General features: G+C 40.7%; 1 protein-coding gene and 1 long non-coding RNA gene across 4 annotated transcripts; both read left to right on the top strand.

Moving 5' to 3' along the window:
• Positions 1-987: 987 nt before the first annotated feature.
• On the top strand, positions 988-10,176 carry LOC139081075 (uncharacterized). Its single transcript, XR_011536036.1, has 3 exons — positions 988-1,114; positions 7,978-8,083; positions 10,046-10,176. It is a non-coding gene; the product is annotated as an uncharacterized lncRNA (long non-coding RNA).
• A 543-nt stretch (positions 10,177-10,719) lies between these two features.
• Positions 10,720-23,219, top strand: MORF4L2 (mortality factor 4 like 2). 3 transcript variants are annotated; one of them, XM_008508661.2, is made up of 4 exons: positions 10,720-10,859; positions 13,595-13,684; positions 20,205-20,308; positions 21,671-23,219. In XM_008508661.2, exon 4 carries the CDS (start codon positions 21,695-21,697, stop codon positions 22,559-22,561), a length of 867 nt encoding a protein of 288 aa, XP_008506883.1. In that variant the 5' UTR covers positions 10,720-10,859; positions 13,595-13,684; positions 20,205-20,308; positions 21,671-21,694; the 3' UTR covers positions 22,562-23,219. The 3 variants fall into 3 exon arrangements, with proteins under 3 accessions (XP_008506883.1, XP_008506882.1, XP_070461194.1); XM_008508660.2 differs by lacking the exon at positions 10,720-10,859 and adding an exon at positions 12,047-12,186; XM_070605093.1 differs by lacking the exons at positions 10,720-10,859; positions 13,595-13,684; positions 20,205-20,308 and having other exon boundaries at positions 21,769-23,219.
• Positions 23,220-23,341: the final 122 nt, after the last annotated feature.

Here is a 23,341-nt window from a genome sequence, read left to right as displayed (position 1 = left end):
CAGCATCAGCTCTTACTTTTGCAAGGGTAATGTCAGGAAGACTATGTTATCAAGGTAACAAGTAGCCTTGTATTCTTTTCCTTTTCAAAGCACTTAAGTGCCATGTCATCCTCAAAGAAAAACATTGAGGTAAAATAACCATGTATCCATGCAAGAGATAAGAAAATGAGACTCAGAGAGGCCAAGTGACTTACCCAAGTCTCACCACGAGTTAGTGACAGAGGCAAAACCAAAACCCAGGTTTCCTATTTCTCAGTTCAATGCCTTATCTACTGGGCAAAGGATTTTCAAAGTCAACTTCAAGGAGTCCTAGAACAGGCAGCCAACCACCCCCCCCCACACACACACACACACATACACACTATATACACATTTCAGTCAGAGTAACTCTGCTTTCAGCTGATATATGTACTTCACCATAATATTTTGTTCAGAGTAGGAGTGTGGGGAGGGGCAATGAGGGAGTTTACTGCTGCTTTAAAGTATTTGAAAACAAAAAAACTTTCAGAGATAATCCGTTTACCAGGTCAAAGGGTGTTACAGCTGTATTACTTGGATAATAGTATAGAAAGACCTTATTTTTTGACAATAGGGCAAAATGAAGGGCAGTCATGACAAAGGAATCTAACAATTGGGGGTCTTTTTGACTCTAAGCTTCTCTTCAAATTATCAACCTACGAAAGTCCTGAATCCTTATCAGACCCCCTCCCCCTACATTTACTAACAATGCCTTGCTGACTGATCTCAGTCTTATCAGTCCTCAATTTAACGCTCATCCCTAACTATTTCAGGCAGTGAGAAGCACTGTTATAAAGACAGCCCTGACCATCAGAACGGCAAGAAGGCTTGGGACTTTGGTCACAGCAGCACATTTACTATCTTGACTGCATTTACCACTATTCCCACACAGAGAAACAAACAATTGGCTCTTTTAGAAAACTAATCTCTCATGGGATTTCCCATAAGGCAACTGGGTCAATGGATCACAATGTCTTAGAATTCTAAAACCTGGCACAACAGAGCTGGAAGGGCCTTCTGAGATCATTTAGACTGGTCGGCTCATCTGACAACATGGGGACACCAAGGGCCTGACTGGGCAAAGTAGAGGCCATAGGTGAGGTTTAACTCCATTTTTTTTTCAACTTAGTTGAATCTTTGAAGGGAAATATTGAAATAGAAAGTGAAGGACCAAAGTGTGTCATAATTTATTAGCTCCAGAGGCTCAGTTCTGAGACTACTCTGACATGCACACTGTGGCAGATTCAAGGCCAAAGGTAATCTGCCGCTAGGAAACTGTCTCTGTGATGACCATTCAGTCCCCAGTCTCTGCCACCTTAATCTGTTGGCTTATACCCATATTAGATGCCCACAGTCCCCATAGAAAGAGGATAGCACAAATCTTGGCAAGAGTTAGGATATTACAGGTGTAAAATGGTCGTGCCAAGCTCCAAATTCTACAAACTCAAGGTGTCCTCTTCCAGGGATCCTTTGTGAATCCCTTAGACTTATACTTCTTTTAGCCTTTCCCTGATAGAAACATAACCTGTTATCAGTATTTGACTGGCCTAAGCTTCAGGTTGGTCCTTTAAGGAAGGACTCAGTGTGGTTTCTCATTAATATACTGGTATCCTATAAAATATACTGCATTGATTTTGGAGTTAACCCTTCCTGTCCTATCTCCTAGGATTTCAATTTCCAGGTGTATGAACCATCTTAACCCAAGGCTGCCTAACAGAGTAGAGCAATGAATCATAGAAATTAATCTCCTTCATGTCTTTCTGCTACTTATGTAGTCTCTCTCCCTGATATTCTGGTGGTGGATTCATGTTCAGGGTAAGGGATTCAAGGGAGAGAGAGAAGGTCAAAACTAATGAATATATCTTCAAAGCATCACTGATGCTATGTCTGATGTTATCCCTCAACCAAGAGATAACCAGTTAGGACTGCAGCCACAAAGCAATATCTCCCCTTTACCTTTCCCAGGGGTGCACTGCCTCTCTGACATCCTTATTTGCTCTCTTCCTAACCACCTGGGAACTGAATCTAAGACAAAAAGAAACCATCCCCTGACATTAATCTCTACCCCAGGGTAGGGGTGGGTGCTTTCTGATTGTCTTGGGAAGGTTTCTTGGAGTCACATTTTTGTTTCAGCCACCCTCAGGGGGCAGGACAACTCCTCAATTTTTATTGGGAAATCTAATTCTTTTTCCTGTCATTCCTTGTCTTCCTCCACTCTGCTTTACTCAAGGGGTGCACCTTGGAGGCCTATTTGCCTTATTAAGCTCAGCCTCATAAGGTTAAGGAATGGCTACTGCCTGAATGCCCTTCCAGACATTCTCCACCTTGCCACTTAGCCTCCTTGTGGGAGGGTAAAAGTCTAGTGTGGGTTAGCATAAGCATCCATTCTCTGAGTCTCAATGAGTTCCCAGTTTTACAGAGGACCTACCCCTGAGATTGAGGTCCTTTGTTGGTTCTTAGTGCCCTGAAAAGTCTCCCTAATTAAGCCCAGATAAGGCAAAGCCCTCCACCAGAAATTTGAAGCTATCAAGTGAGTGATCAGTATGAGGGGTTCACTCGGTTGTGAACTCCATTAAGTTAGGAATAAGGTCTTCTTCATCTGTAGCTAGGAGCACAGTGCTTAGAACAATGGAGGGGGGCAACCAATGCCAGCTGAATGAACAACTGCACGTGTGGAAGTAGGTGCACTTGGCCCTACTGCCAAATCTCTCTGGTTGGAGGGACCAATGAGTAAGTTTTCTTGTGTATTTAAAGGAGGGAGCGGTGGGGGAACAGGTAAGGAGACTACATGAGTCCATAAGATAATTTGCAAGCTAGAGTTTGTGGTAAGTTGAGTTTGGAGTTCTCTGGGTTTTGTTTGAATTGTTTTTTGTTTTTTCAAAAGTTGGTGTTGTCTAACGATTTCTTCATCCTCTAATCAAAAACTTTTAAAGGTTTCCCTTTGTCTGTGGATGTAAGAACAATCTCTTCAGGCTGGCTTTTGCCTACCAATTTTGCCTCATCTCCCCTGGATTCATTCACAGATTTTTGTGGAGCACCTACCACAATATGTCAGGCACTGTACTAAATACAAGGGGAACACAGTGAAGAAGAAACATAGCCCCCGTCCTCAGAGGGCTTATATTGTGATGGGGGAGACAAACTGGCTAAGTTGTTGGAGAACAGTAAAATGGGGGAAACATGGAAGTATTATGGAAATATAGAAGAGGGGGACAACCTAGTTGTGGTGGAAGTTAGGGGAGGGGATGTCCTGGAAGGCTTCCCTGAGACAGAGACGTATAAGATATGACCTAAAAGAAAAGTCAGAGGGTGGGAAGCAGGAAAGACGTAAGGGGAAGCAAAAGAGAACAAAGGGGTTAGGAGTAGGAGAGTTTTAAAGAAGCAAGTGACGTAACAGATTTGAATTTTGCAAAGAATGTTCTGAGTGTGGCGTAGAGAACAAATTGTAGGGAGACAAGAGTAGATCATCAGGTGAAAATGGCGGTGGCCTGAAAAGGGAAAAGTAGTGGGTGCTAGGGGAACATAAAACAAGGGTACTTAACCTGGTCCTGGAGATCAGGGAAGGCCTCCCTGAGGAAATAACATTTCAAGTGAGACTTGAAGGCTGGGTTAGCCACGGTGAGGAGTTTGAGGGGGTGAAGAATTGAAGATAGTCTCCAACCCAGGAACCTTCTGCTTTAATCAAAGCAGTCCTCATCTTTGCTAATGCCTTGGTACCAACCTGGAATGCCAAGTGCCTTTTCCATCTAGTCAAATCATATATATCTTCCTAAGCCCCTCTCAAATCCCACCTTCTCTGATCATAGCCAGATATGGCTTCACTTGCTTCTAAATTCCTATTTATGTTTGTCACTTGGCATTTAAAGATACACTATTTAGTACTGTTACTTAACTTTACACATATCCCCAAACTCCTTGTAAGCTCCTTGACTTTATGAACTGTCTTCTACTACTTTGGCATCATCCAGGGTACCTATCACAGTGATGGGCACATAAGGTACTCAATGAATGAATGAACGAGTGAACGAGGCAGTGGAGTCCCTGCAGACCTCCTTTAGTAATTCACTATTATTTGTGAAGGTGACATGGAAAGAGGCCCACTTTCCCTAAAACGTTTCTACTACTTGCATCCAAAGACCTAAGATTTGAAATCGACAGCTCCTTCCCATGGTCACTGCTTCTCACCCCCTTCCAATCCTGTCCCCCTCCCACCACCACCACCTTCTATTGTTTCTTCTGTCTTCTGGTTGTCAGCCAGGATGAGAAAATGGTCTAGCTGTCCTCAGGGACTTACGCCAGCCTGGACTGCTCTGCAGTGCCATGAAGGGCCAGGACTTTTGTTTACAGCTGGGACCATGGTGAGGCGGTGAGCACAGCTGACAGCCCCACTCTGGAGCAAACATCAATCTTCCTCTGTCCTCTCAGCCAAGTTTCACAGACCAGCTCTATTGAAAGCTGGCTGCACCCGCCTGGGTCTCACTGACGTCCCACCCACAACTCTGGCCTGGGAGCAGCTGGGTGAGTCTCAGCTTTGTACCTTTCAGGAACTGCCCTTGCTCTCGTCTCTGTACCCACTTTCTAATCATGTTACCTCAACCGCAGAGCCTTGAAAGAACATGTCCTCCTAGGTCTCCACACCCTACACAATGCCCCACCTCTCCAACCGTATCTTCCCACTCCCAGCAGTGTATCAACACCCTCATTTGCTCAGTCACACAGTAAAAACACAACAAAAAAAGAACCAAACCACACAGTTTTCAACGTATACTTTATAGAGCCTGCCTTTCCAAGCTGAGTGGACAGGTTCTAGGTCCTTGGACACGTGTGTGTGTGTGCTCGCACACATGTGTGTGTTTAATCTTTGTCTTTAGAAGGCTTTTCCACTGTTTCAAAACCTGCAAATCAGATGGGGCCTGGAGCCTTCAAAGAATATCCTTTGAGATCCCAAGTGCGGGCCTCTTTGCCATATATTCTGCTCTCTGGTCTCCTCCTTCCTTTGCAGCTTTGACCTCTCCAGCACTGGCCTGGGGTGAGAATGAAGTCCTGTTGCACCACTGGCTGTCTCATGCCCCAAGGTTCCCTTTGCCTCTTTCTCTGCCTCCTGGCTAACACAGCTTTCACCAGTTAGCTGAGACCTGTTTTCTTGGTTTTCAACCTCTCTCCACTCCCAAACACCCAAGGGATGTGATACAGTTCTTTCACTAACAGTGGCTCATTACAGCAACGCTTCTTTAGGGGTCTGGTGGAGGGGGACTGCGAGCCAGAGAAGATTCCTCTTCAAGGAGACCTTATCAGAATTTCTGGTGTGGAGGCTGTTTCAATCTAAAATACCCCACTCCCAGGATGTGGAGAAAAGCGATCTTCCACGCACTGTTGGTGGGAATACGAACTGGCGCAGCCACTACGGAAAACAGTATAGAGGTTCCTCAAAAAAATTAAAAATAGAACTACCACACGATCTAGCTATTCCACTTCTGGGTATATATCTGAAGAAAACAAAAACACTAATTTGAAAAGATATAAGCACCCCTATGCTTATTGCAGCATTATTTACAGTAGCCAAGATATGGAAGCAACCTGAGTCCATTGATAGATGAATGGATAAAGATGATGTGGTATGGGGGCTGGCCTGGTGGTGTAGTGGTTAAGTTCACGCACACTGCTTTGGTGGCCTGGGGTTTGCCAATTTGGATCCCAGGCATGGACCCACATACCACTCATCAAGCCATGCTTTGGTGGCATCCCACATACAAAAATAGAGGAAAACTGGTGCAGATGTTAGCTCAGAGACAATCTTCCACAAGCAAAAAGAGGAAAGTTGGCAAAAGATGTTAGCTCAGGGCCAATCTTCCTCACCAAAAAAAAAAAAAAAAGATGTGGTATATATACACAATGGAATATTACTCGGCTATAAAAAAGAATGAAATCTTGCCATGCGTGACAACATGGATGGACTTAGAGGGTATTACACTAAGTTAAATAAGTCAGACAAGAAAGACAAATACTGTATGATTTCACTTATATGTGGAATCTAAAAAACAAAACAAATGAACAAAAAACAGAAACAAACTCATAGATACAAAGAACATACTAGTGGTCGCCAGAGGGGAGGGAGTTGGGGGAAGGGCAAAATAGGTGAAAGGGATTAAGAGGTACAGACTTCCAGTTATAAAATAAATGTCTTGGGGATGTAATGTACAGCATACAGAATATAGTCAATAATATTTTAATAGGTTTATATGGTGACAGATGGTAACTAGATATTGTGGTGATCATTTCATAATGCATAAAAATATTCAATCACTATGTTGTAAACCTGAAACTAATATACTGTTGTATGTCGATTATACTTCAATAAAAAATTGAAAACAAGCAGAATAAAGTCACCTAAACTACAAAAAATTACCCCCCCCCCTAGATTTTCACATGGTACATCCCGACTAAAGCGGGGGGGGGGGGGGGGTATGTTTGACCCAATCCCTTGGTTAATAAGCACTCTTCTAAAAGGAGCCCCATGATGTTCTCCTCCCCAGGAGTGATGAAGCACTTTTAATTTTTTTGTCTTTTTAAAATGTTTTATTACAGAAAGCTTCAAAAAATACACAAAAGTAGGAAGAATAGTATGATGAACCCCCACATATCCATCATTAAGCTTCAACAGTTTAGATGCAGCACTTGAAGGACTACTGGTTTGTTCTCTTGAATAATATGACAGTGGAAATTTTTAAAGACATAGCTTTTATCATTCCCAGTAAAATGGGGACTGTAGGGGCGGGTTATAAGCACAAACAGTTATCTCTGGCAAATTGGCTCAAGGCATCCTCTTGAGGCAATGCTCAGATTGTAGGAGTCGGCATACACTGGCGGAAATCAGTTCTCATCTCTGTCAGTTGATTTGTAACATGGATGACTTGAAATGATCATTCCAAGTGAAGTCTCTGGTTCACAAAACCATGAATTTTGGTAAATTGTATGCTCAAGAGGGGGAAACCAAGGGATTATGTGCAAGTCTGGCACCCCCAAGGTCACCCAAGGACTACACTGATTAGATTCAGGTTCTTAGTCATTTGAAGTAACCTCTTTTGGCCAAATGGATGGGTCAGTCAGCACCAGGGGTGGGGGGTGATTACAGGAGGAGAGAGGATCTAGAAGAGAACAGATATTTCTAAACAGATAAAACTTTCCCGCTACTATTTTCATCATTTGCCCTGTCTGTCATGGGCTAGCAAACTAGACTGATCCAGACAAATTTGCTGAACTGGTTTTATGAAATCCCTATGGAATGAGGAAGGTATAAACAGACAGAAAAACATCATTATTAGAGAAATATCATTTTTCTTAGCCTTGAAATATCAGGGAGTTTTTTCACTTTTAAATTAGCCAAACATTCTTTTAAAAATCATTCAATAAGCTAGTCAGAACCAAATGAAATAAATATCAAATTAACCTTAGAATGGACCCATTTTATCTACCACCCGGAAGCCATGGGAGGACACGGGTGTCTCTCCCCATTCCAGAACAGACTGACCACTACGTTCCAGACCTAGGAAGGCTCACTCAGCCACCAGGTAAAATAAGCAAGGCCAGCAAATACCGTTGGGCATGGCAGGCTGCACCCAGCACAAGGGTATTCCATTGAGAGGGAACAAGTGGAGGCTGAAATTCATTCTTCAGCTGCCCTGGGAAGGCTTCAACATCACTGAGAGAAAAAAGTATTCTTTCTCATTTCCCACTGGAGAGGACGCTTCTCTGCAATTTGTCTGCCCCCAGGTGGCACATGTTTCTAATTAGCACAAAGGCATTGTATGAGCAAATAATGGCCTTGAAAATTAACGTAGAGATCTCGGAGTCATTGGGTGTTCTGTGAAGGCTGGGGCCATAAACAGTCTCTGTCTGGCCTTGAGCCTTGAAGCCAAACAAACATTGACCTAAGCTATCTTTCCCTTCCTGTTGACACAGATTATGAAGACAGTGGTTCCGCTGTAAATTCGAGAGGGAGAAGAGTAACTTGCATTTTTTGAGGACCCACCAAGAGTCAGGAATCTGCTGAAGCTTCACCCCATTAGTAAGTGGAAGGGGTAGGAGGGTATTCACATTTGAGAGGGTAGCATGGCTTAATGGGACAAAACATGGGCTTTGGAGTCAGAGAAGTCTGAATCTTTGCTCTGCCATTTACTCGCTGGCAACCTGGAATGAGTATTTAACTTCTCTGGTCTTCAGTGAGGATTCACAAAGATAATAGATGTAAAGCGCTGAGCACAGTTCTGCCTGGCACACAGAAGGCATTCAGTTCCTATGTCTTTTTCTGCTACTATCCTGAATCCAAAGTTAATTCACATTATTCACACCCTTGGCCCTGAAACTTCACTCAATAGAGCATAAGGATGGGTTTATTTGACAGAATATTGGAGCAAGAGCAAGGAGATGTGGGTCCCAATGCCAGACACATCCCTTGTTGTAGAACGTTGGGTAAGTTACTCCCCTTTCCTGATCCCATCAATAAAACAGGAGAATACCTCTAGCTCTGATGCTGAAAGGAAAGAGCAGAGGAAATCACTTTTCTTGGGCACCTGCCAAGAAATGTACACTATGCTAGGCCCTTTTACATACCTTATATACTCTACATCAGCACTGTCCACTGGAACTTAGTGTGATGGTGGGAATGTTCTGTATCTGTCAGGATCTAATACGGTACTAATACTAGCCATAAGTAGCTATTGAGCCCTTGAAATGTGGTTAGTGGGACTAAGGAACTGAGTTTTTCATTTTACTTAATTTAAGTTTAAATAGCCATATGTTCCCAGTGTCTACCACATTAGATAGTGTAGCTCTAAGACTATGAAACAGGAATAATTGTTCTCATTTAATATATGGTGAAACTGAGGCTCAGAAAAGTTGAAGAACTTATTGAAAGTCACATTAACAGTAAGTAACCAAACCAGATTCAAAACCAAGCAGTGGAAAGTTTAGCAGGATGGTAGGGTCAGATATACCAGGAATCACCCAGGCTCCACTACAGACAAGTTATATGACCAGGGAAAAATAATTATAGTCTCCAGAACTCACTTTCATTATGTATAAAAGTGATGATAATCATCACCTAATTTACAGGCCTATTGTTGGGATTAACGGGTAGAGAGCTATATAGAGTGTGTGCCCCATAATAGGCCTTCAACAACTGTGTTTCCACACCACCTGATTCCTTCCTCACACATAGGAGAGGTTCAGACATAAACTCAAAAAAATAACTGCAGAGCGGAGAGCATTTGGGAAATATAAAAGCAAGAAGGGAAATACTTATGAGCTTTTATGTGATATCTTATTACAGAATGGAGATGAGGGAGGGTATGAAATCATCAGAATATTTCCATTTATTTGGTTTGCTTCCCTGCCTTCTTCTTGATGCTGTAGTCAACATTAGCCAAAGCAGAGATCAACGTATCTGTAGTGTAGTTTGAGGCCCAGAAAGACAAGCTACTATGGCTGAACAACAGAGTACTGTCAAGGGCTTGGGCTCCAGAGGCAGGTAAATTTCAAATCCTCGCTCCCATACTTTTTGTATGCACTGGGAAAATAATTTGACAACTCTCCACATTAGTTTTTAATCTGTAAAAGGGGTCTGATAATTTGCAGGGTGTCTCAATAAAAAAATAATTTTGTTTTACATTCTGTAGCACCCTCTAGTGGAGTGTACAAAAATAAGCATTGCATTTCCACCCTCCAAAGCAGTGGTTTTAACTTCAGTGTGCATTGGAGTCACCAGAACAGTTTGTTATAACATAGGTAGCCAAACTCTACCCCTAGGATTTCTGATTCATTAGGTTTGAAGTGAGGCTTGAGAATCTAAATTTCCGACAACTTCTCAAAAGGTAATAATGATGTTACTGGTGTGTCTTGGAAACATACTTTGAGAACTGCTCTAAATTCTGCCCCCCTCCTGTGTGTGTGTATGGGTGTACATACACTCATGTATATGATTGATAACTGGAAGAGGTATAACTTTTGTTGTTTGATTTTGACTTATTAGTACTCATCTAATAAGGATTTTGTGAAGAATAAAAGAAGATCCACGTGAAGGATATGACACAACATCTAAATTACAGAAAGCGCACAAAACCCTGAGAATCACAAAACATAAACCCAGGGTCTCAGAGCTGGTAAGTGGTGGAATGGGGTTTAAAATTAGGTCTCTGACTCCAAAGACATAATAAAGTTTAGCAATACCACTATAGAAAATAGGGTGCAAACACATACCTAATAAAAATTTCAAGAGGAAAAGATTAGTTTTCACTATCAGGGTCCAGGTTCTTATCTGTCCTTACTGACTAAACAGCCATCTGTATTTTTCACTGGGGCGTGGGGGGGGGGGGCGGGGGGGAGCTGAGCATTTGAAAAGATAGTGCACAGAAAGGATTAGAATCTTCATGAGCATCAGTGCCCCAGGTCACTAATCAATTCTGACCTCCGCCCCCCAAAAGGCAAAGAAGAGGCGTTGAGGGGGGAAATTCTTTCTCAAAGAAGAAAAGAAATGAAAAACATTTGGATCTCGGGTCATAGTCCTCTGCCTGGGTGGGCTATTTACAGAAGTTTATTTGAGTTTTCCCTAGCAAAGAAAGATACACATGAGCCCTACAGATTGTTTGAAGAGTTCAGCGAATCAGAAAAAGGGGGGGAACAAAATCCCATAATTCCAAGGACCAAACAGCCAATCCTTTGCTGGGATTTGGCGGCATCTAGTGGCAGACTCACGAGCTATAAACCTCACCCAGAGAACTTTCTGGAAAATTAACTGAGCGCATACTTGCCTGAAGGGCACCGTGCTTGGAGCTCAGGACAAAAAGGTAAGAGAGCTCCAGCCCCCACAGAAATTTGCAGTCTCTTGTAAAGGGGAAGGCTGTCGTATATAGATACTCTCAACAAAAAAATACGTTTTGTGTCAGGAGAATTGCACGCGACTTTAAGGGGGGGGAGCGGGGAGGAGGGGAAAGGAGCAGGGAGAAGGGGGTGAAGGATACTAGGCAACAGGAAAGAAGCGGCACCTTGGAATCGCTAATATGGGAATGGGAGGCTTTGGGTCTTAACCATTGGAGGGTTATGGTTTAGAACAGGATTTTGGCACCGAGAAAAACGTGGGAAGAAAGTGTATTTGTAGGGTCTTAAATTAAATTGACAGGAAAAACCAAAATATTTCTAGCAAAGGCCTTTTATTTCTGTTATGGTCGCCTTGACTCTATTTTCCTTTTCATTAGAACAATTTTCAAACATACGCAAAAGTAGAGAACGATTTATATGGAGTGCGCGCGCGCGCACCCAGGCACGCACGCCCTCGCTGCAGCATCCACACCGGCCCCAACGCTAGAGGCGCGCGCCTGCGCACACCCACCACCTCCAGCGCCACGAGGACTGGCGCGCGCACACACCGCAACCCCAAGGCCATGTGAGCTCGCTGCGCACTAACACACTAGCTCCAACCCCACGCGGCTGCAGCACCCACCACCCCTTCCCGTACATATATCAAAATCCCCATTCTGCCTTTTTAATTTTTTTCCAAGAGTTGCGCAAGAGGTTCGGGGACGTGGCCCTAGGTTTGACCTCGCGCTTCCCCACTCCCGGGAACCTTAGCTCATTTCCGCCCATCCCGTTTCCGCAGGCCACGTAGACACTTCCTTTCCCAGTGGGAAAAAAAAAACCCATAATGCCTCCCTGCAGGAAAAAAAAAAAACTGGTCAAAGCGGAACTCTGGGTCGTGAAAATAGGCCACGTGAACACCCTGCCCTATAGACTTATGACCCAACGGCTGTCGCGCTTTTGGAGGGCGGGCTCAGAACCTAAGGGGGCGAACGTCATTGGCCAGAGCCCGCACTAAAGGGGGAAGATGATTGGTTTGCCTTAAGCCTTAACCGTGAAGAAGCAGGTTGCTAGCACCCGCCTTTACTGCGGCGGAGTGTCATTGCTTACGTGGTGGGCCTCGTCCAATCATTTGATAATGGAACATTCTAAAACTTAGACAAGACGATTGTGATTGGCTGCAGGGCATAAGCCCGCCTCCAGGGTGACGTGTCTGCCTATGGATATCAGTTGCCAGAGAAACCTGGCTTTACTATGGCGGTTGGAGGGACGGCAGTGATCACACGTCGGCTGCTGGAAAGAACTGGATTCTCGTTTCAGGTTTCGGGGTGGGGGTGGGGAGAAAGGGTTGACGATTTCCTCTTATCGTCGTGTATATAGACAGGATTAACTGATAGCTTCACAATCGGGCAGATCTGGATTCAAATTCCCGTTCGCCAACGCCCAGCTTAGGCTGGCTCCCGTTCTTTCTGTGTCTTGGTTTCCATGTTTGTAAAATGGTGATAATAATAGTATCTACCTCAGAGACGTGTACCTCAGAGGCGTGTACTGTATATGCGTGTGTATAAGGCGCTTAATACGAAGCCTGGCTCTGAAAGATATTAGCTATTATTGTGGACAGAAAAACCCGCGTAACAGAATGAGGAAAAACATAAATTATGTAAATTCGTTCATTATAGTGCTTTTCCTGCCCATCAGCTTCTTCCTTGGAAGAAACTAGAGATATAAGACAGACATATCAATTTTTACCGATGAAATATTTGCTATCTGGGAATTACCTTAAAATAGCGGGGATTGGAATTTTCCATATTGAAAAGTTTAAAAAAAGGAGGGGGGAGAAAGATGAAGAACGAGAGCGAGCTGGAGACGAACCACATGCAATAAGTAGGCCTTGTTTGGATCCTGATTCGAACACACCAACTGTAAAAAAAAAAAAAAAAAAAAAACTGTTTAAGATGCGTCGGGAAAATGAGAAGACGGATTCGATATTTGATGGTTTTTTTTTTTAAGGAATTGATGTCGATTATTTAGACGTTATAATGGTATTGTGGTTATGTTTTCAAACAGTTTTTATCCTGTCGAGATATATATGAGAAAATATTTATGGGTTAAGTAATAAAATATCTGGAATTGGTTTCAAAATACGCTGATGACTAGGATTTGCTTCAAAATAATCACAGCGGTAGGAGGAAGTGGGGAGGGGTATAGATGGAACAAAATTGGCCTCAAGTTAATAATCGATTAAGCTGAGCGATGGACATATGGGGTTCCTTATATTATTCTTTCTTGGTATGTGTTTGAAATTTTCCATAATAAAATACAGAAAGTCAGCTATTCAGTGAACTTAAAAAAATCCGAGTGGTGGGGGAGCGGTGGGTGGGGTTATAGATGAAACAAAATGGCCTTCAGTTGGTAATTGTTGAAGCTAGATGATAAATTCGGGTAGGTTTGTAATGTTCCCTCTACATTTTTATCCATTTGAAATTATCCTTAGTAAAAAGTAAAAAAAAAAAGGCAAAAACAATTACTTTGTCAAAAATCAAGATAAACGTACAATAAAGTAAATCTGAAAATATAACCACAAGAAAGGGAAAAGAAACAACTTGTACATTATTTATCAGCTCTGGTGTCCTTTGTGTGTGATAAAATGCATTGATTGATGGGAAAGAAAACCATCTCATGTCTTTTTATTTTGTGTCCTTTCCTGTCCCCTTGTTTGACCTTCTAGGACATCATCAGAAAAGCTAAGTTTGCTGTATAGTAAGGATCAGAAGATCTGATCCTGATTGCAGAACTATCCCTGATTACAGAAACTTGGGTAAGTTCCTCCCTTCTCCTGGTCTCAGTTCTCAAACAAGATAATTTCACATAACATTCCTAACTATCCAGAAATATTTGGAACATAAATAAGCACCTATCTGGGAAAGCACTCTAAATTCTAAGGGGAGGGTGGAGCTAAGTCCATTGGTGCTTTCAGTATAGAAAGTACCTAAACAATTCCTTGATAAGAGATACTACAATTGATCCCCTATAGTTAGTTACATATGTTGTTTTTCTTACTTTGTGGCATCTCACATGCAGCATAATTTAGTGGTTAAGAGTAAATGCTGACTTCCTGAATTTAAATCCTGGCTCTGCCACTTCTTATGTGATCTTGGGCAAGATAACTTACTCACTTGGTCCCTAAATTTCCTCATATGTAAAATAAAGATAATAGTTCCTACTTCATAGGATTGTTGAGGGGATTATATGTAAAGTGCTAGGACAGTGCTTGGCGCTGTGTTTGCTTTAATAATACTTATGGCTCTATTAGTCCTTCTGGTACATCCTGTTTTACACACACACTCACACTTACACTTCTAAAAGTAGTGGATACCTCTTTCTGGAATTGTAAAAATAATAATAATAATACTGTTGGTTTCTCTCCTGATTTTCCAGAAGCAGCAGTTACCACTAGAACTGAATTCTGAAATTATGACTTCTGGCTTGTCCTAACAATCTAGAAAGATTTTAAGTCTATTGATCATATCTATTTATAAGGGAATTTCCAGGAGCTATAATTTTAACTAGCAAATCATAACCGTATTCAGTCTGCTAACAGCTTTTATATCATTCCTCCTTCGTCTCAGACTCAAAAAATATCTGTTAAATATAAAGGAAGTGTTCCAAGATCGAGAAGAGAGAGAATTGATATAAATGTAACTGACATGATGTATATTCATTTAAAGGTTTATTCCAACAAGCTGTAGCAGATGTTCACACTCGTTTGTGACACACCCATACACAAAGGTATTAGCAATTGGAGTCTGCATTCCTGAATGGTCCATCACTTGCATGAGGAGATGAAGGAAGGTTTTTCAGTCTTTTGACAGCTTCATTTTCCCATGGAGTCACTATATTTTTCTTATTATTTTTTCCCTTCTGAAAACCAGGTTGCAGAGGAGGGCACTGCCCTGGTGGAAAGGATGCAGTAGATGGGTAGGCACAAAATCCCTTTACAGGGGCCATTTGGAGAATGATTAAGGGCTGAAGGGAGGGAGGTGGACTTTTGGGCCAATAGGAACTTAGAGAAGGCAAGGGTCAGGGTAGCCTGAAATGGAGAAAGCCTGAAGGAGGAAAAGAACCTTGACCTGGGCCTCTGAGGATGGGCAGAACCTAGAAGGAGGGAAACCAGTCCGAATGGTATGCCTACAAAGTATATTTTACACTGATAATTAACTGAAATATCCAACTATGTGTGAGGTTCGTGGATAAGAGTGAGTCAGAAAATCATTGTGAATTTTAAATATATGTATTTTAATGTAAATTTTTAGTCACATAATTGGTACATGAGTACATTCTCCTTGTAATGTAAAGAGTTGAAATATTACAGAGTAGGCTCAGGTTTCCTTTTCTCACCACTCCCAATTCTCTTATTCTCCCCAGAGTTAACCACTATTATCAGTTCTATTTCCTTCTAGATGTCTAAAGTATGTACCTGTTTAAAAAATGGATATGGATATATATAAAATATTGTTTTGTGTTTTCTTTTACATAAATATGGTGTCACATTATGGGCATTGTTTTGCAACTTGCTATTTTAATTGAACAAATTCTCGTGGATGTCTTTATCTCCATTCATAGAGTTCTCTTTGATTCCTTTCAAAGTGACATTCTTTTAACTAGCTTGATATTCTCTATTATGGATGTATCACATTTTATTTTGCCAAGTCACTATTGATAGTCTCCTAGGTTGACACCAGTTTTGCGCTACTTCAAATAATACTGCATCAAACATGCTTGAACCCATTTACAAGTGTTACTCCAGGGCAACATTTATGTCTTTTAACTATGATAATTAAACCAAGGTGATACTGGTGTGAGAACAGACATATCATTGACAGAACAGATGACCTAGAAACAGTGATACCTTTTAAAATGAAATAATCAGAAATCATTGGGAAGAGAGTACCTTAGAAGACCCATATATCTCTAGGAATTTAGAATGTTATAAAATAGCATTTCAGATTAGTGGAGGAAAGATGCATTCTTTAATAATTAATATTAGAAAAATTATATATTTGGAAGAAACTATAAGAAATAATATAGAAAATCATTTTTAGAATATTGATTTAGGAGCATTTTCCCAAGGCATGACAAATGCCAAAGTTCACAAAGGAAAAGGTTGGTACATTTGTGTGATATGTATATTTATATATATGCGTACATGCACACGGACCCACTTATGAAAAAAAGTGACAGTTTGGAAAAAATATTTCCAACATACAAAAAAACTTAGTACTTCATTATTAGAAATCAATAAAAGAAGCAAACAACCTAGTAGAAAAGGGGACAAAAATATTCATATAAGAAAGAGATACATACGAATGTATGAAAAGATGCTCTATCACATTCAAATAAAAATGTTATTACATATTAGATTGGCAAAAAACTTCTTTTTCAAAAAGATGTTTATCCAGTGTTGCTCAAGGTGTGGGTGAATGAAATTTTACCTTTTTTTCTGGGAGTACAAATTAAAGCGGTTCTCTACAAATTGAATTTGCCTCTATCTTGTCAAAGTTGTAAATAAGCAAGTCCTTTGAACAATTACTCTTCTGAGAATATATCCTCCAGAAATACTTACCTAATGCTCTAATACATCTGCACACTGATGTCTATTACAGCATTTCTGTAATGAAGTATTGGAAACAGCTTAAATTTTCATGAGTTTGGGACTGGTTAAATTGTGGTACATACAGATTATAGAATGATATGGATATTAAAAAGAATGAGCTAGGTATGTGCGGACATAGATGCTGATAATAAAGTGAGAAAAGTGGCAGAGCAATATGTATCTTACCTTTGTCAAGACAAATACATCATACATAGTCACATGTATGTAAGACACATTTACTTTGGAAGGTGGGTTTGTGTGAATGGGGTTGAAGCGGGGAGGGAATAAGGGGAGAATGCCCACATCTTTATATATTTTGGTATTTATAGATACATAAAGAATAGATTAATAAATGGTCCCACAAAATTAATTACTTGTGGGAAAATAATACACATTTTCAGTTCATAACTTAAAAATGCTGGATGGATTAAGGTATTAAAGTATAAAACAAATCATCTTACTTTTCAATCTTAATGGAAGGCAAAACTACATATTGCATTAAATAAAGAAAATCTTAACATCAGACACTATAAAAGAACACACTAGGAGAACTATTTGCCCAAAAAATGACAATTCTTGATATATAAAGAGCTCCTATAAATGTCAAAATCACTAAGAACCAACTCAAAATGAGTAGGCAAAGGACAAGAGCAAAGTATAAACGACCAATAAATACAGTTTTTAAATGTTAAAACATCACTAATAAATACAAACTGGACAACTAAAACCATTTTTCTTAGCAAATTCACAATTTTTCTAAAATGAGGGTAGTCATAGCCAGTGCCAACCAAAGTGAGGTGTGATAGACGTTTTTACACACTACTTCTGAGGTTGGAAATTGGTACAACTTAGTGGAAGTAATTTGGCAATGTATTAAATGTTACTACCTCTTGACCTAGTAGATTTTGCATCTGGGAATCTCAATATGAAATGAGGGCAAAAAATGTTTCAATAATTATTGTAGGATAAGTTGAGGGAAGTCACACTGTTTCCAGAGAGGGGCTGGTTAAGGAAATTAAGGTGTGCCCATTTGATGGGATATCATACAGTTCTCAAAATGTGTGCATATTATAACCTGACTGACATGAGAAAATGATTAGTTGTAATAGCAACTTTTTCGAAAGGGAAGAGGGGGAAGACAGAAGATTTGATATTCCATATGAGTTCACCTCTGTTTAAATGAGTATTTACACAAAGATTAGAGGTAGAAACTAAGGCAAACATGCGAATGTGTTTTCTCAATGTCTGGCCTACCCTAGAGCTGACCTGTAGGGAACAAATGGAAAAATATTTAATGACTTGTCCCTAATTTGTGCTTCTATTTTCCCCATGTGTTGAATCATCTCCTCACTTTGATTCACTATTGTATACCCCCAGGGGACCTAAATGCTGTTGGAAAAGATGCAAGAGATGGATAACACAAGACCTGTGGCAAGTGGAGATTAATGGTGTAGTTCTATAAGCAAAATTAACATATGAAACTTAAGTAATTAAATACTAAGCTCTGGAGTACCAGCGTCAGTTTCATATGGTACTGGAGATGGGAGAGAAACATGGGCTAGGGTAGTTAGTGGAGATTTAAAGAGGAAGTGGTACTTTTCATGGTCTTTAGATGAGAGAGACGAAGGGAGGAAGCATGATTGGAGCAGAGTAGGTTTACTAAGCCAGTAAACAATAAAGCCTGAAACTCAAGACAGAAACTGGCAGTTTCAGAGTTTTAAACAGCTCAAAATAAAGCAATACATACTGCCAAATTTTTAAATGAAGAGTGCACAGCACGTCTGTCACCAATCCATGGAGCAGTTTCTAGCTTCTGGAAAGGGAGGTACAAAGTGCGGTGACTGTACTAAAGCTATCCATAGACTTCTATGGCTATTTGGTACAAGTAGGAGCCAGATATCGAAAGGATGGGTATTTCCTTTCTTTGATGTCTGGCTTCTGACTCCCAGGTAGTAATAGTTGCTTGCTTGATCGTAGGATACTCAGATGAAAATAAAGGTACAGAGACAATTCTTAGAGAGGCTGCCGCCCTGGCTTTAGTCACTGGGCAAAAACCATGCCTTGTGGTGCAGGTATTTTTCTGTAAAATGTCAGATATTTCTTTCAACTTGGGGCGTTAAGTGAATGATAGAAGAATTTGTAGAGAATTACAAAACTCACCTGCTTTGTGAGACGCAGATAGAATTCCTTTTTGTAGTTTTCTTATGCGTGAATATATGCAATCAATATCAAGGCTATACAGTAGGTTTGGCTGTCATTCTCAGGTTCCTCCTCACTAAAGAATTGCTGATGACCAGTATGACTTCCAAAATACTTCCTGTCCAGCCTAGCTCTACTTCTGTGTGTTTCACACAGACTGGTTGGCACTGGGCCATCTTGCTTTTAGTTGGTATTTTAACTGTCCCCTTGTTTTGTGGAAGCTCTGCACTATATTAACCCCTTGGTAGGTTTTCTGGATTTCACCTATACTGTATTACTTAACTGAATTCTCTGATATTCTCAGATACTGTGTCACCTCTGTCCCAGTCACATTGAATTTTTTTTTGAGATATTATTTTGTAAGCATGATAGCTTACAGTTAATGCCCTGACACACTGGCCACTGAATGTTCACAGGATGTGTCTATATATCCCTCTCAGCCCGAAGGTTTCTGATTCCAACAGGGTCAGTGTATTCACAGACTCTGATGCTCTCTGAGGACCACCTTTGCCCTTTAATTCACGCTCAGAGCTTTCTGCCGTTTCAGTTAGAGGATGTCATTTGCTTAGTGAAAGTGCTTCTCTGATTCAGGGCTCTAGTTTTCTAGCATTCTTTATTTCTTAGTTCCCCCTTAGGGCTTCCCTGACACCTACCCACATTGTCTTAAAGAGCTAGAGATTGGCTGAAGGGCGTTTTCTGTGAGTGAAAGTTGTTACCAGAGAAACCTGGTTTAAGGCTAGTCTACCATCCCTCTTTCTTTCCCATAGGTTACCCCAATTTTAACAGTCTGGTATTTATCCATCTGGATACTTTCCTATGCATTTATACACACCAGTTTAAAACACAAAAATTGGAACACACTGCATAAGAACTGTCTGAGATTGGTATTTATTTCTCTACCTGTGCTATCTATCTCTTTAGGATCCTATTGTACATATTATTATGCAACCTACCTATTTACCTGACAATATATATTGAATGTCTTACCATGTCAGTACATGATCTCTGCTTTTAATTCATTTGAATGTTTTTCGATAGTGTGCATACATAATAATTTACGTTACCATTTCCCTACTGAAGAATGTTTAGGTGTTTCCAGTTCTTCAGTATTACAGGCACCACTGCAACAAACATCTTTGTATCCATGTTCACATGTGCAGCTATTCCTGCAACGTGCTGTGCTAGCTCTCCAGCCACATTGTGTTATGAAATTCTTAACAAGAATCTGTGAAGGCTAGGGGGAATTTGCTGCGTTCCAGAGATGAGAAAGAGGCTAAGAGAGTTTACATATCTTGCCCAAGGTCTCACAACTCATAAATGGCAGAGCCTAATTAAAGTAGAAGTATGTCTAACAGCAGAACTCATTTATTTTCTCTGATAGCACAATTGTAAACCACATGTTTATAAATTAGAGTATTTTTTTTCTTTTTCCTATGTTGTTTCATAAAAGTTCATCTTCATTGCAGTTACCTGCTTTCCTTTCTAGGTTGTCTCTCCCACCTCATCCTTCCAGACCATCCCAGAAGATCTATAAGATTCCATCTGGGAAAACACTAAGACTTCTTGGAAGGGAAAGAGGAAGAGGATTGTGTAAGTTAAAAGAACTGTTTTATCTGTCACACCATAAGAATCACAGAACACTGTTTTTTATCTTTATCTTACCAGCTGTCTTTGCTGCGTTTTACACTGTAGATTATCCCTTTCCCTCCTTGAAGTTCTAAGCTGCTTTGGCTTCCAAAATACCATTCTCCTGTGGCTGCTCTAACCATTTTTATTTGTGGTCTCTCTCTGCTTACCCCTAAATATCATTTTTTCTTAGGTTTTTCCAGAATTCCATACTTGTTTCAGTTTTTCTTCCTCTATTCTCCGCTTTTTGGCTCTCACAGTTTCCACCACTGGCTATATGATGATTACTCTCGGATCTCCATTTCTGGCTCTGACCTCTCACCCGAGCTTTAAAGTCACGTGTCTTAACTGCATACCTCACACTTAATAGATCCAGTACTCAACTTGTTTCCTCTCTAATCCATTTTCTCCTCCTCTAGATGCAATCTCATTTGATGGTAATACTAATGACCTAATCACCCATCCTCAAAACCTGGGAGTTGTCTCTGACTTCTCCCTCACTAGTTTATCACCTCTTCCAACAAGCTATAGCTGAAAACGGTGTCTTACCATTTCTTGTTTGCTCTCCCAAAATTCTTTGCCTATAGCTATCATTGTGCTAACCTTGATGTTTTATAATTGTCACTTTAGGAATCCCTAACACCTAGCATAGTACCTGTCCTGAAGCAGATATGCAGTAATGTATGATGACTAAATGAATGGATGAATTACCTGTATTCTATTATTTTATTGCTGATTTCAGACTAACAATTAAAAGTCAATGCTTTTATTAATTCATTAATTACTCAGACTCAAAATTGCAGAGCCACCTTTGACTCCTCCCTCTCCTTCATTTACCAAGTTCTGTATTCAGTTTCTCTTGACTCTGTCATAACCCTAGTTCAGGCCTTCCTAGACTTATACAAAAACTTTCACTATTACCCATTTGCCTCCAGTCAACTAAATTACTCTTTCCTATTTCTTTCATCTTGTCATTTTTCCTGTTCAAGAGTCTTGAATTTCAACTCCACTGCCTTTTGTAGTTTCCTTCATGTTTAATTAATTCCTTCTCTAAAATTATATTCCTGTCTTTTTGAGTGGCATCAGAAAATCTCATTTATGGGCAGGTCTGATGAGTGATAGGGTGGGGTGAGAGTGGTGGGTGGCAGTGAGGATCAGAGAGAGAGGGAGGAGGTAGTAAGTCACTTACAAATGGTCCTGAAATAGGATTTGAAATCCAGATTCCAAGAGAGTAGCATGAGTTGTGCTTTGATGGGCCTTTATGAAGCACGGTGTGTTAAAAGTCACCAAAGAAAACAACCAAGTAAAATACTTTATATATTACAGTGGTTGGAATAAAAACAGGGTTGAATGAGTTCCAGAAAGCAGGGTTCTCAAACTCGTGGACAACAATCTGCAGAAGAAGACAACTTCAAAAAACCAACTAGAAGCAATATGCAGAGAAGTAAGATGAGAGGGGCCTCCTCAGGAAAGAAGACAGCTGGTCCACAGCAGAAGAATCTGGAACCGGCTCTCCCTGGCAGGTGGGGGGGTCGCTCTGCGGAGAACCCGCCTTCAGGATCTGTGAGGAAGACAAGAAAGAACAAACAGAAGACTCCTGGAAACGGAGATGGTGGCAGTACCAGCGAAGCACCTCAGCCACCTCGGAAGAAAAGGGCCCGGGCAGACCCCACCGTTGAAAGTGAAGAGGTGTTTAAGAATAGAATGGAAGTTAAAGTGAAGATTCCTGAAGAATTAAAACCATGGCTTGTCGAGGACTGGGACTTAGTTACCAGGCAGAAGCAGCTGTTTCAACTCCCTGCTAAGAAAAATGTAGATGCCATTCTGGAAGAGTATGCAGATTGCAAGAAGTCGCAGGGAAATGTCGATAATAAGGAATATGCGGTTAATGAAGTCGTGGCAGGAATAAAAGAATATTTCAACGTGATGTTGGGCACTCAGCTGCTCTACAAATTTGAGAGGCCCCAGTATGCTGAAATCCTCTTGGCTCACCCTGATGCGCCGATGTCCCAGGTTTATGGAGCGCCACACCTACTGAGATTATTCGTAAGAATCGGAGCAATGTTGGCATATACGCCCCTTGATGAGAAGAGCCTTGCATTATTGTTGGGCTATTTGCATGATTTCCTAAAATATCTGGCAAAGAATGCTGCGTCTCTGTTTACTGCCAGTGATTACAAGGTGGCTTCGGCTGAGTACCACCGCAAAGCCCTGTGAGGGTCTACTGACCACTCACTGTCATGTCTGGTATCTGTAAACACTCTTTTCGTTCTTAGTCTTTTTCTTGTATAATTGATGTTCTTTAAAATTGTTAATGTATAACAGGGCTTATGTTTCAGTTTGTTTTCTGTTTTGTTTTAAACAGAAAATAAAAGGAGTACAAGCTCCTTTTCTCATTTCAAAGTTGCTACCAGTGTATGCAGTAATTAGACAAAGAAGAAAAATTCAGTAGAACATTTTATTGCCTAGTTGACAACATTGCTTGAATGCTGGTGGTTCTATCCCTTTGACACTACACAATTTTCTAATATGTGTTAATGCTACGTGACAAAATGCCCTGATTCCTAGTGCCAAAGGTTCAACTTAATGTATATACCTGAAAACCCATGCATTTGTGCTCTTTTTTTTATGGTGCTTGAAGTAAAACAGCCCATCCTCTGCAAGTCCATCTATGTTGTTCCTTAGGCATTCTATCTTTGCTCAAATTGTTGAAGGATGGTGGTTTGTTTCATGGTTTTTGTATTTGAGTCTAATGCACGTTCTAACATGATAGAGGCAATGCATTATTGTGTAGCCACGGTTTTCTGGAGAAGTTGATATTTTAGGAATTGTATTTCAGATCTTAAATAAAATTTGTTTCTAAATTTCAAAGCAAGTAATTTGTAGTGTGCCTTTAATGTTACCGCGGCTAACAAGTCAGCAGGCTAAGGAAAGGTCTAGATGGTATCAAGGGAGAGAGTTCTGACTCCTCGTGAAAGAACTCCTTTTTCTTTTTGG

The sequence above is a fragment of the Equus przewalskii genome, chromosome X (genome assembly GCF_037783145.1).
Source record: "Equus przewalskii isolate Varuska chromosome X, EquPr2, whole genome shotgun sequence".
In the NCBI taxonomy this organism is placed as follows: Eukaryota; Metazoa; Chordata; class Mammalia; order Perissodactyla; family Equidae; genus Equus; species Equus przewalskii.
Note: the sequence above shows the minus strand (reverse complement) of the source record. Positions and strands in the feature narration are given on the sequence as shown.